The sequence below is a fragment of the Festucalex cinctus genome, chromosome 19, assembly GCF_051991245.1.
Source record: "Festucalex cinctus isolate MCC-2025b chromosome 19, RoL_Fcin_1.0, whole genome shotgun sequence".
Taxonomy (NCBI): Eukaryota; Metazoa; Chordata; class Actinopteri; order Syngnathiformes; family Syngnathidae; genus Festucalex; species Festucalex cinctus.
In genome coordinates, this window is record NC_135429.1 from 3,827,022 (window position 1) to 3,839,694 (window position 12,673).

The 12,673-nt window shown below is 39.4% G+C and overlaps 1 protein-coding gene across 2 annotated transcripts in view; it reads left to right on the plus strand.

The window, feature by feature from the left end:
- The first annotated feature begins 1,299 nt into the window (after positions 1-1,299).
- Positions 1,300-12,673, plus strand: part of atp9b (ATPase phospholipid transporting 9B) — a 29,717-nt gene continuing 18,343 nt past the window's right edge. For both annotated transcript variants that reach the window (XM_077506798.1, XM_077506799.1), the window contains exons 1-8: positions 1,300-1,418; positions 3,026-3,199; positions 5,383-5,533; positions 7,222-7,335; positions 9,000-9,108; positions 9,570-9,628; positions 10,628-10,679; positions 12,292-12,386. In XM_077506798.1, the coding sequence (XP_077362924.1) occupies positions 1,336-1,418; positions 3,026-3,199; positions 5,383-5,533; positions 7,222-7,335; positions 9,000-9,108; positions 9,570-9,628; positions 10,628-10,679; positions 12,292-12,386 (837 nt within the window). In that variant the 5' untranslated portion in view covers positions 1,300-1,335. The remainder of the gene's footprint in view (positions 1,419-3,025; positions 3,200-5,382; positions 5,534-7,221; positions 7,336-8,999; positions 9,109-9,569; positions 9,629-10,627; positions 10,680-12,291; positions 12,387-12,673) is intronic.

Consider the following 12,673-nt stretch of genomic DNA (forward strand, 5'->3'; position numbering starts at 1 on the left):
CACAACATGTAATCACACTGCATTTCTTCCAGTAGCGCTCAGTGCTGCCTGGTGTGTTGTGATATAACATGGAAAAACGCGGAAGGCGCACAACTCTAAATTTGGAACGCCATTTTACCCATTGAGAGACACTAGTAGATGTTTTTTTTTTTATTATTATTATTTATTTTAGTTTAACGAGCATGTGTAACTTCACACTCTGTGCTGAGAGCTGCTCAGAAAGAAGGGAACGTACTGAATGTTCGAATCAATAATGCAAAAAGTCTGCGCTCCTTCCTCTGGACAGCTGCCCAATGCTGCGAGCTGGTGCAAAGCACAACATATGCTCACCAATACCCCCAGCACGTTCAAAAACAAAACCTGATGATCAGCATTCTGTTTTTTTGTGGAAAAATTGTTGGGTATAATAAAATGGAGAACAAATGCTCGCCGTACTACCTAAACCTCCTCTTGATAGACTATGAGGTGATCTGGATGATACATGTGCGCTGTACATACACCTAGTTTTATTTCTTCATTTTATATGTAGCCTACATGTGTCTAAAAAAACAAAACAAAAATAATGTATTTTAAATGATTAGCTCGTTAGTTTCATTTTGAAATTCTAACCTAAACAGTACATTTTCAAGTGAGGCTAAAATACAGTAGCTAATACACTAAGTCTCCAATTTCCTTTTTCTTTTTTTCTTTTTTACTGCAATCTGAAACAGAACCAATTTCATCAAGAGGATACCTCAACACAATTGCAAAAACTTGTAATCACTAACATATCTAAAAAAACAAAACAAAAAAGAAACTTGTGCTGACCCCGTGTAATAATATTGTAAACATATTGATCTATTTACTGACATTTTCACGTTGCTAAAGTCACTAAAAAAAAAATATCAATAATAATAGAGAGTAGCCCCCCCCCCAAACTTGTGACTTTCAACTCTGGCAACATCAGTATTTCGAGCTTTGGGTGGGGGGTTATTTTCCCTAATTGCTTATGTTCGCATTTTGTGGTTACAAATAAGTATTACATGGCCACAAATTAGCATTTTGTGCGCGTGTTATCAATCATAATGAATCGTTGCCCTGTGTTGCCTTCATAAACCTCAGAATTTGTAAAGTTCCTCCTCAATCTGGTGTACCAAAATCTGATTAAATGGATTATTATTTATTTAAATTATTGACTAAACTAAATACAATAATTCACCCACAATGTAAACATCTCAAGGACGAAAAAAAGAACAAAGTATGAAGCGCGTCTTAAAATCCACTCGTGTTCGCGAATGCGGCATAAATCCCTGCGTAAGGGTGGAGTGACGTCACCGCGTGGACTTGCCAGCCAAGATGGCTGACAACATCCCGTTAGATCCGATGCGGAAGAGCTTGAGAAGAAGCATCTACAACTACCACTCCGTCAGACAATCGAGGTATTTTGCCTCTTTTTGCTGCCATTTCCGCAGTTGAGCGATGAAATGACGCGTTAAAATGTTCAGGTTTCTGCTGCTTCAGCCTGACGTCACTGTAGCGTGTGTGTTTAAACGTGTTTACTGTGGCGAGGCTATGTTAGCTTGTGCGGCTAGCATAGTATCCCCGGTCTTGTCGACTTCCGCTTCATTTTGTTCCGTTTTAGATGACCGGTGACAAGTAAGTTAGCTGTGATTAAAATTCATCATCTGGTCACAATGACGTTTACAGCATTAGTTTGTCTATACACAAAGTCGAATTTGCTTTTACTGTGCTAATCTTCCTGTTGTGCCAGATCTGGTGTGTGTCAGACACTTAGAGCCACGTGACTAATAATTACTTAACTGGGCATCGCGTGGATATAAAAAGTCTACGCACCCGTGTTCAAATGCCAGGCTTTTTGCTGTGAAGTTTCAAAATGATTTAGGTTAGTTTCATTTCACATGCAAAAAAAATGATAATAATAATGTTTGAACACTGAACAGGGTGGGTTGACTTTTTACATAGTGTGTTTGTTGTAATCATTTTTGGCTGAGAATGAACAACTCAACAAGATTTCATCGATAAAAGGTTTTGAATAGTAGTGGCATGTATTTTGTTGTTGTTGTTTTTTTGTTTTTGTTGTTAGGTGTGACAAGTTGGCTGCCTAAACTGGCTGCAACGTCCATCACATGTACTTTGAAGACCAAGACAGCAAAATGGAAGCATTATCGGGTGTGCAAAATGTTAATAAGTGGCAATTTTTCTTTGCCCGACTAGTTGGCTACCTCAACAGGATGCCAAACTCCTCAAATGTTAACACCAAAAAGACAAAAATTGAGCTATTAGTGGTACTCTAATTTAACCTTGCTCTCGCAAGATGAATTATTGCGGTATTTGTGAGTTCACAAACTCCGGAGAATACCATCTTGTACCGCTCCCGCAGATAACGGCCTTTGCCGAACCACTGGTGGGTCAGACCAATCACAGAGCGACATTGTGTTTGGGGGCGGGATATGCAACTGTGACGAAACCAGGAAGCCAACGCAGATGCTGGCGCTAACAAACAAACAAACAAACCCAACATGGACGAATGGACGCTGCAATTAATTCAGTTCTCGCAGAATGACTCACCGTTTCCTTGTTGAATTTTGGTCATTTTGAATTTTTCATGTTTGAAGCATCTTGTAGCCCGGTTATGCTTCTATGTCTTTGTTGCTTGTAACCATTCACATGATTGATCAAAATTTCAGAAGAATTGCAACGTCCAAGTTGTTTTGGTGGTCTAACTACTTTTCCAAAGTCTGGAAGAATTGTCAGATAAAATGTTGCGATAGTCAATCAATATTTACAATGTTGAGAGCCTCACACACCAATTTAGGATCTACTTAGAGACAAATATCAATTGTAGTCCATTACATCGGAAGACAAGTGTTGCATGTTGCATTAGGCTGCATATTCCCGTCATTTGCACAACAGGTTCCTTGAGTACACTGCGAGTATGTTTACTCGAGTTACAAAACAAACACCGCCAACGGTGACTTGCAGTCCGATCTGAGCTCCATCAAGTGCGTTTTTTAATTCCTGGCAGATTCTCAATCGACGATGAGCCGTCCAGCTTGGATGAGATGCCCCTGATGATGTCCGACGAGGCATTCGAGAACGACGAAAGCGACTACCAAACGCTGCCCCGCGCCAGGGTCAACCACAGACGGAAAGGCCTCGGCTGGTTCCTCCTCGGCGGGTGGAGAGTTCTCTGTGGAAGGTACGTCCATGTCTGTTTACATGACGCAACCTATTCAGGCAGCCAGCTAGTCGGGTATGAATCATTTTGATTCACATATGTATGTACATTATGTCTTAAAATCCAAGAGTACCTTTGTTATACTCTTTGCATTTGCTTTTCTATGGTTGGCAGCCTGTTTAGGCACCTAACTAGTTGGGCCTGACTTATTTAAACATTATTATTGCATCGCATATTAAGTTAAAAGAATACCTCCATTGTTGTTGTTTTTTTTTGTTTACTTTTGATGTGTTTTACAGCTTGTTACGGACCCTACTAGTCGGGCCTGAATCAATTAAACCCCATCATACATACATACACAGCGTATTAAAACCTTTAATACCTCAATTTTCATCTCTTTGTTTTTCATTTATTTATTTTTGACGGGATTCACATCCCGTGTAGGCCCCTGTGACATTTGTCATTCTGTAAATGTGAAGCTTGGCATAAAAGTCGCGTTTGTGTACACGCGAGTGCCAGTTTGGATATCCAACGCACCAGTAGCTGTGCATGAAGCGCGAAGTCACAATCGAGGTCACCGTTTTGCCGCCCGACACGCATTCGGTCACTTTTGATCCCCAAAAGAAGGATTTCCACACCGATACAAGGAAGTTTGAAAGCGCGCTCGGCGTTAGTTTGTCGCCAGCGGTGCGTCTCCAGCCGAATCGATCGCGACCCCCCCCCCCCCCATCGCTCCTGCGCACCCCCTCGCTAATGAACAAATTGGATTTTTCACAGCTGACTAGTTTGATGCTTTCCAGTAATTTTGTGTGTGCACTGCACGGGATTATAAAAGGCAAATAATTCACGAGCCGACTAAGCCGCCGCTGTTCAAATGGCGCCGTTATTTAAATAGCATTCATTTGCTCAAATAATCTGCCGTATGAATCTGCACGCCGAGCGCACCGAGGCGGAGCGCCACCGCCAACGCAAACACGGCCAAAAGTTGTAACCGCCAAAGTTGATTTGAGTTTTTTGTTGCTTAAAACGGTGGAAAAGCCAAGTCAATCACCATGACGATGTACACCGAGGTGACACTGTAGCTATTTTCATGTCAGAGGCTTAAAAACTTTTTGGGTACGCGGGTCCGGGTTTGAAGGAAATATTTGTAGTAGTATAGTAATATGCCCTTTTTCCTTAAAAAAAAAAACAAAACTTTAACATTGTTACAATGTCAGGTTTATGTAATACATCACTTTTAAATACGTAAACAAAACCTGTGCCTCAAAGCTTCAATTTTCATTTGATAAATCGCTGAGATAATCGGTATTCGGGAGCAAACTTCATTCTAAAAATACTCGATTGTGGCAGCCCTAGCTTCATGTTGTAATTGGGCAAAAGCAGCTAGGAGTAATTAGTTTGTTTTATTGACCACCATTATCCATATACTTTTTAAAAATGATACAATTAAATAATTTACAACAAATTAGTTTGTGAACCCCCACCCCCAGTTTGAGAAGGCCTTTTTTTGCTGTATCACACACTGTTTGTATTTCATGCTGCAGATGAGCCACGCTGTCATTATTAGCAGGTGGAGAGATACAAAGTCAAACCTGACTTTTTGTTTGTCTCGCTGTAATAAATCCATCGTGTCGGCCGGGGTGGCGGGTCGGCGGAACATCCCCGCGTGTTAGCGACGCTTGGCTAACAGCAAACAAGGATGAAATGTGTCTGGAGATGCTAGCAAGCACAGAGAGTGTTTTTTTTTTTTTTTTTTTGTCTGCCCAAATTGAGCCGTGAACGTTTCCTCCCCGGCGAAGACGCTAAACTTTTCACCTCACCGCTCAAAACGCCCCTCACGAGGAAAATAAAAAAAGAGCTCACTTATTAGAGGTGTGTCCAAAAAGATTAAATTAACACAGACTATTTGTAAATAATAAGAGTAGTGATGGATGTGTGAATAGTTGAATAACTTTTTATCAAAACATGAAATTTAGCCTTTTTAAAATGTGCACTGATGACAAATGTTCTTTTTTTTTTTTAGCTTACGTAACATTATGTAATGGCCTTCAAGTATTTTAGTTTTACGTCAAGCTAAGACCTGTATTGATTCTAGAGCGATAAAATATGCAATAAATGGAGTGTCCTATGACAAACACACTACAGCTGTTGTTGTTTTGTTGCCACGTACCGTTGCGGATCAAATTGTGCGCTGTCGCCCTCAGCTGCTGCGATTGCCTGGTCCGAATGTGTCGGCGGAAGAAGGAGCTGAAGGCTCGCACCGTGTGGCTCGGCCACCCGGAGAAGTGCGAGGAGAAGTTCCCCAAAAACTCCATCCACAACCAGAAGTACAACATCTTCACCTTTGTGCCAGGGGTAATGGCTTGATTTGCGTATTTTATGGGGCGTTCCATGCCTTGCTCAAAGGCACAGGGACGGCAATTGCCGTTAAATGCACTTTTTACTATTATTATTATTGTTCTGCCCCTTATTGAGATGATCAGATGATTACTGCAAGAAGTTCAAATGTTGGTTAAGACATTAAGCGATTTTTTTTTTTTCCTTCCCCCTAAATTAGTAAAACGTTTTAAAGTGAATCATTGTTTTCTTATTTGATTTTTTTTGTGTCTCAAGGTACCATACAATATTTAGTTAGAAAATGTTTTTTAAATATTAAAAATATAACAGTAATTGGATTTATTGAAAAATATATTAAAAATATTTAAACAAATATTAATTTATTACATAATATGACAATGAAAAAATGTAAACATTTTTTGATATTTTATAGCATTCAACAATTTTTAAACATAATAAAAAATGAATGTTACATGTCACATTATTCTAAAAATATTAGTAAAAAAAAAATATATAATTGACTTGTACGAGTTATCACTATCTTTATTTGAAAACATTTTTCAAATATTGAAGAAATATTCTTGTGTGTAAGTCTTGACTGTTACAAGGCATGATGCTATTTTTTTCAAAAGTAAAAGTACTTTTCACAATGATTTTTTTTAAAGTATTGTTCAATTTCAAATATTGAAAAAGTATTTTTTTAAAATAACTTTTTTTAAAAGCAAAAACAAATGTGACATTTTGTAACATTCATCAGTTTTTAAATATTAATAAATAAGAACTGAATGTGAACTCAAAATGTTGAATGGTTCCATTCAATATTAGAACCAATATTTTAAAACGTAAAAAAAAAAAAGTTGAATATCTAAAGATATTAGTTTCACAATTATTTTTTGTATGAGAATCGAGCTATCACACTTTATTTAAAAAATAGTGCATGTTATAAAGTAAGGGGGACAAATGTTTTTTGTTTTGTTTTTGTTTTTGTCCTATATGTGCCTTTCATTGGGAAAAAAGTGAAGAAATCCCTACACCAGGGGTGGCGAGATCCTCGAGGCCGCAGTCCTGCAGGTTTTGGATATTTCCCTTCTTCAACACAGCTGATTCATGATCAGCTCATCAGCAAGCTCTGCAGAAGCCTGATAACGAGCCTGTTAATTGGAATCAGCTGCACTTCGAGTAGGGAAATCTATAAAACCTGCAGTACTCCGGCCCTCGAGGACCGCAGTTTGCCACCCTTGCCCTACACTGACAACCATCGCATATTATAACGCTACTTAGCGTCTTGTCATTGAGCGTTGACACTGGGGGACAGTAGCGATCAGGCTTACTTATTAAAACGCAAACGGCTCCGTAATTAAGAGGGTCACTCACTTCCCCAACCATAAAATGTCACCTGTCCATTGGAGACGTCCATATTCTGAACAAATGCGCCGTTTGTCTGCCTGCACTTTGAATTATTAAACACACGCAAATTGAGTTTAGCGCGCGTTTCCCCCCCCGCCCTAAAGGTCAGGGGGTTCATTAAGCGCCTATTGATCGGGCCGGACGCCGCGCTCTCATTATTACAGGCATTATTCAAAGTGTGACCTTCGAGCCCATTAGCGAGCGCTTTGCTAGGTGTGATGTCTCGTAAAGTTTTCCTTCAAAAGCGCAAATGTGAGCTGTTGTTGCATTTTGATAACGTCTGCTGTCTCTGATCTCAGGTGCTCTACCAGCAGTTCAAGTTCTTTCTCAATCTCTACTTCCTGGTGGTGGCCTGCTCACAGTTTGTGCCCTCGCTGAAGATCGGGTACCTGTACACGTACTGGGCGCCCCTGGTAAATTCCTCTCGTCTTCTCGCTCAAATAAAGTAGCCTGACTTCAAACGAGGCGACATTAGGTATGCCATAATGTGCGTCATCCTAAAGGTTTCTAACATGCCGTTCGTTTATTTGGCAAGACCAAAGAGGACACTAATTAAAAACAACACATCAGTACAAAACGGCGGCACGGTAGTCGAGTGGTTAGCACGTCCGCTTCCCAGTTCTGAGGTCTCCGGTTCGAGTCCAGGCTCGGACCTTCCTGGGTGGAGTTTGCATGTTCTCCCCGTGCCCGCGTGGGTCTTCTCCGGGTACTCCGGTCTCCTCCCACATTCCAAAGACATGCATGGCAGGTTAATTGGGCGCTCCGAATTGTCCCTAGGTGTGCGTGTGAGTGTGGATGGTTGTTCGTCTCTGTGTGCCCTGCGATTGGTTGGCAACCAGTCCAGGGTGTCCCCCGCCTACTGCCCAGAGCCAGCTGAGATAGGCGCCAGCAGCCCCCGCGACCCTTGTGAGGAATAAGCGGTCAAGAAAATGGATGGATGGATGGATGGACATCAGTACAAAACAAGATTATTATAGTTAACGAAAACGAATATACTGAAAAAACATTTGAGTTAACAAAATAAAATAACGAAAACACAAACGTGAACTGACTTGTTTGATGTTTATAAAACAAACTAAAATAATAATAATTGTAGCGAAAATGTCCTTTGTTTTCATCTTTTTCATTATATTGACAAAGTATTTCTGTTCATCCATAGCTACAGGAAGAGGAAAGTTAATGCTTTAAGAATTGTAATTTATTTTTTTAAACAGTACTTACTGGCCTTTTTATTTTTTAATCTCGCACCAACAAATACTCAATATATTAAAAAAACTAACACAACTCAACACACATCTAAAACAGCATTTTTGAAAAAACAAAAAACAAAAAACAAAAAAAACTTTCTCTAAAAACGAAGTAACTAAATAAAAAAAAAAAAACAGAAGTCAGAGAATTAAAAACAAACTATAAAGAAAAATCCAACACTATTATAAACCTGTTGCAAAGTAGACCGCAAATGATTAATTAAATAACTCAATTCCAAAAAAGAAAAAGAAAGCGCAAAGCATCTCACTCAGAATTTCTTGCTAACATTTAGCAGGCTGCTAACATGGGCGCAGAACATTCGCCGACACCCACGTCACTCACCAGGCCAGGCCTCGCCTTTTCAAAGGCACACTCACTGAAAGTCACGGCTATTCTTGGGTGGAACATCAGGATGACGACCCAAACTGGGCAATGATAATATGCGCATGTCACGTTAAAATTTTAATAATGTAAAATCCGTTTTTAGTAAGTTAAATGAAGCCGATGAACTGTCTTTCCTATTAATTCATGGCTCGTTTACTTTTATTTTACCTTATAATAATAATACCAAAACATTTCAGTATATCTGATATTGGTTTATTGTAGGCTAATTTCTTGGTTTTGTTAAAAATACCTAAGAGGACCTTGAAAAAATAATTGCAACTGCCGTATTGAGGGGTAAAAAAAAAAATAAATCTCAGGTTAGTTTTCAAAATGGGACAATCCTTGTTCCTATTTACATAATCAATCGGAATCCAGTGTATCGTTGAGGGAATTTTATGTTTGCTGAGTGCATTTATGCAAACTTGACGTCTGTTGCCTCTTGCAGGGTTTCGTGCTGGCCGTCACGATGGTGCGCGAGGCGGTGGACGAGATGCGGCGCCACCAGCGCGACAAGGAGATGAACTCGCAGCTGTACAGCAAGCTGACGCTGCGCGGTGAGCCAGCCGCCGACGACTGTTTGCTGACACCATGACAGCCGATACTCCCCGCTATCACCGAACGCTCCCCGCGCAATTACCCCTGTAACACAAGTCGTCCCTCTCGCCGTAATTGCATTGATTTTTTTTTTTTTTTTTTTTTTTTAACGCTGCTAAAGATCGTCCGACCCCAATCCTCTCGTCCTTACGATTGTGCCGTCACACCTCGTACACCGGCCGGTGTGAGACTTTGCCGAGGATATTGAGGCGATAAATATGAGAGTTATCGGCTCGTGAAAACAGACGTCGGTTACGTCAGCACCAGAATCAATCTCTCGCAAGGTGACGGAAAAAAACAAGAGCGAAATGCCACAAATCAATAGCGCTCGGCTATTAAAAGTGAAGACGTGGCTTGGATTTGAGTGCTGTCATTGTAGGAATTGACATGCGTTTTATTTATTTTGTTCCCATTACCGCAGGTAAAATCCAGGTGAAGAGCTCGGACATCCAAGTGGGGGACCTGATTATTGCTGAGAAGGTGATTTAAAACAATATTTGAAAGTAAACCGTAAAAAAAAAAAAAAAAGATTCACTGTATTGTACTAAAATATTAAATACAAAGTGTATTTAACAAATGTACTATATTGGATTGAAAGAAAAAAAACTGTACTGTATCATTATAAAGTTTCAAAATTTAATTTGGTAATTTTTTGCATACCACTAGGGGAGCCAGCATGCATGTGCCACAAAGATTCACTGGGCTCGTAGTAATATGGTTCTTCCTTGTTTACTGCCTTTTTGTTTTATGTTTTGTCTTCCAAAAGTAATAAGATAACTTATTCATACTTCTTTTCAGGCTAGCAGTAATTAGTGTTGCAGTATGGGATATAATTTTACACTTCATGTTCAAAACAGCAGTATTATGCAAAAACTACTCACCCATTTTTTTTTTTTTTATTCTATAGAGGATTTTTTTTTTAATGTATATATTTTCATATATCATAGTGAACATTTGTATTTAATTTTAATATGAATTCAAATTATTTAATTATGTGTCAATTTAAGGTAATGGTAATAATTTTTTTACTACATATTTTAGTATAGTTTAATAATTTTTATTTTTTTTCTGGTGCTGAGTAAATAATAGTACAATTAGGGATTTTTGTTTTAATGGATATTAATTTGTTGTATTTGTATATCATTTCTTTATATGATAGTGTTTTTTATATGTATTTATTTGCATTATTTTTCACATTTCATTTCTCAGTTAAAAGTGAATGCATGTTAAAATGTGGCAGGTGTGTTTCAAGGCTTTGGATCTCTTAGCTTTATTGTCCATTTTTGCCCACTAAACAGAATTTGTTAATTTTATTTTTTCCTAAAATCTCTGGAAAGTGGATACGCTTGAATTTCTTGGCCTTTTTTTTTTTTTTTTAATCCGTCTTCACCAAGTCAAGTCCTTGTTTAATTATTCAGCAAGATTGAAATGACTTGAGCAACCGCAGTGTGTAACTCTCCACCTTTGCTTTCTTCCTAGAACCAAAGGATTCCCGCAGACATGATCTTCCTGAGGACGTCGGAGAAGAACGGTGAGCGGAGACAATATCTCCCTTGAATGCGATAAAATGACTCCGGCCGATGTAATAGTGAGTTAAATGCGCGCAGAACGGAACAAACGGCATCCTGTTATGCGCCTTGCTTGGCTCCTTAATAAACTGTGTCGGGTTTGAAATGTGACTTCCGACCCCCTCTTGCTTGTTGACATGATTGGATGAGCCCGGCCTGTGATTCATATTATTTATGTCACATTGTTGGAGTGACGGATGAAGCGAATCAATCAATGCGCCGCATCCGATTCGCGTGACCGGGTGGCTGGGGGGGATTCCGAGGGGAAATGTTCCTGAAGACGCTGTCCCCGTCAATCTATATAACAATAACATAATACGCTCGGCCAGGGTGTTGTTGACGTTTTTACGTCCTCAACACGCGCGGCGCATAAGCACATATTTGTCTTTCGCGTGCCGGGCTGCCGAGGAGCATGAATCATCCTCGCGGTCTTCGTCACGGCTAACCCTCCAGGGGACGCTTTACGGCCGCCCTCTCGCCTGCCTGTCAGATAGTGTCCCACATCCATCACTTTCATACGTAATATTATCGAAGATCAATGCGGGTCAACATCTTACACCACCTGTCCGCCTGGGCCGTTTATTAGCGTCTTTATCAGCACGGAGGGACAACATGGGAGCAACAAGGACTCTCTGTTTAGCGGTGCAGGAAATGACACATGAAGAGTTGAGCGCCTTTGGGGGAGAAAAAAAAAAAAAAGTAGTTTGGCAGGTAGTGAACAATTCTTCACCAAAAAAAGCTTCAAGCTTAAATTTTTATTGCCACTCCCAGCTGAAGTTTAATCTCTGAACATTTTACAAAGAGAATAACATGCATTTAAAACAACCTTATAGCTTTGTCTTTGGAAAGGGTCTTTAGCTTAATGCTAACAACCAATGCAAAACACCATAGACAGGCTAATGAATACTTTTAACTCATTCACTGCCAGTCATTATAGAAAATGTTTACATTTCCAATACTCACGTGATATTACATTCAATAATTATATATAAACCGAATCTACCAAATAACAGAATAGACTCCCTACTTTTTGTCCCGTCCCGTTCTTTTATAATTGACAGCAGAAAAATGTAGGTTTGCCAAAATACAGCCATTTCTCCCATGGACTCTGAAACTGTGTTTATTTCCTATAAAATGGGGCAATGATGTCATCTACCGGTGGTTGGGCATCAGTAAAGTTGTTTCCAAGTTTGATATTTACAGTGGAGCATGCTCAGATTTGCCCCCATTTAGCACCGCTCTAAAAAATACAATTGACAAGTATACTTGTCAAAGGCAGTGAATGAGTTAATATTTCTTTACCTTGTAATTAATTGTCACTAATGTATGCTTTGTCATCATGTTTAACATCAAAATGTTCTACCAAACCATATAATTTCATCTAACAAAAAGTCTACTAGCTTATTGCTAACATTGTGAAACACCCTAAACCAGCTAATTGATTTTAGCATCGATTTATCGGTAATTATAACCCTTTAACAACAGAGCTGCAACACAAAAAAAAAAAAAAAAAAAAAAAAAAAAGAGAACATATAACAAAACTCAAAGGAACACATTCTGTCTGATCTGATGCAGGTACGTGCTTCATCAGGACCGATCAGCTGGACGGTGAGACGGACTGGAAGCTGAAAGTGGCCGTGGGATGCACGCAGCGGCTTCCAGCAGTCGGGGTAAAGCTGTGATCAGATTATTGGCTCATGAAAAGTATTGCTTCCAGTGTAAAATCACACAAAAAATGGGTGTGCAGTCTTTATAAAACGTGCCACGGTTAAATAATGGTGTTTATTTAATTAACAAAGTGTCCTCAGATACTTTAATGCGTGAATCTTATCAAAAATTGACTTTTTAATTGCTTCTGTACAAATATTTGGTTTCTATGAGGTGGCTGCCCGCCCATCAAGTGTGAAATTAAACAACCAAGTAAATCTTATATGAGTCACCTGCTTCCCCAAAATGT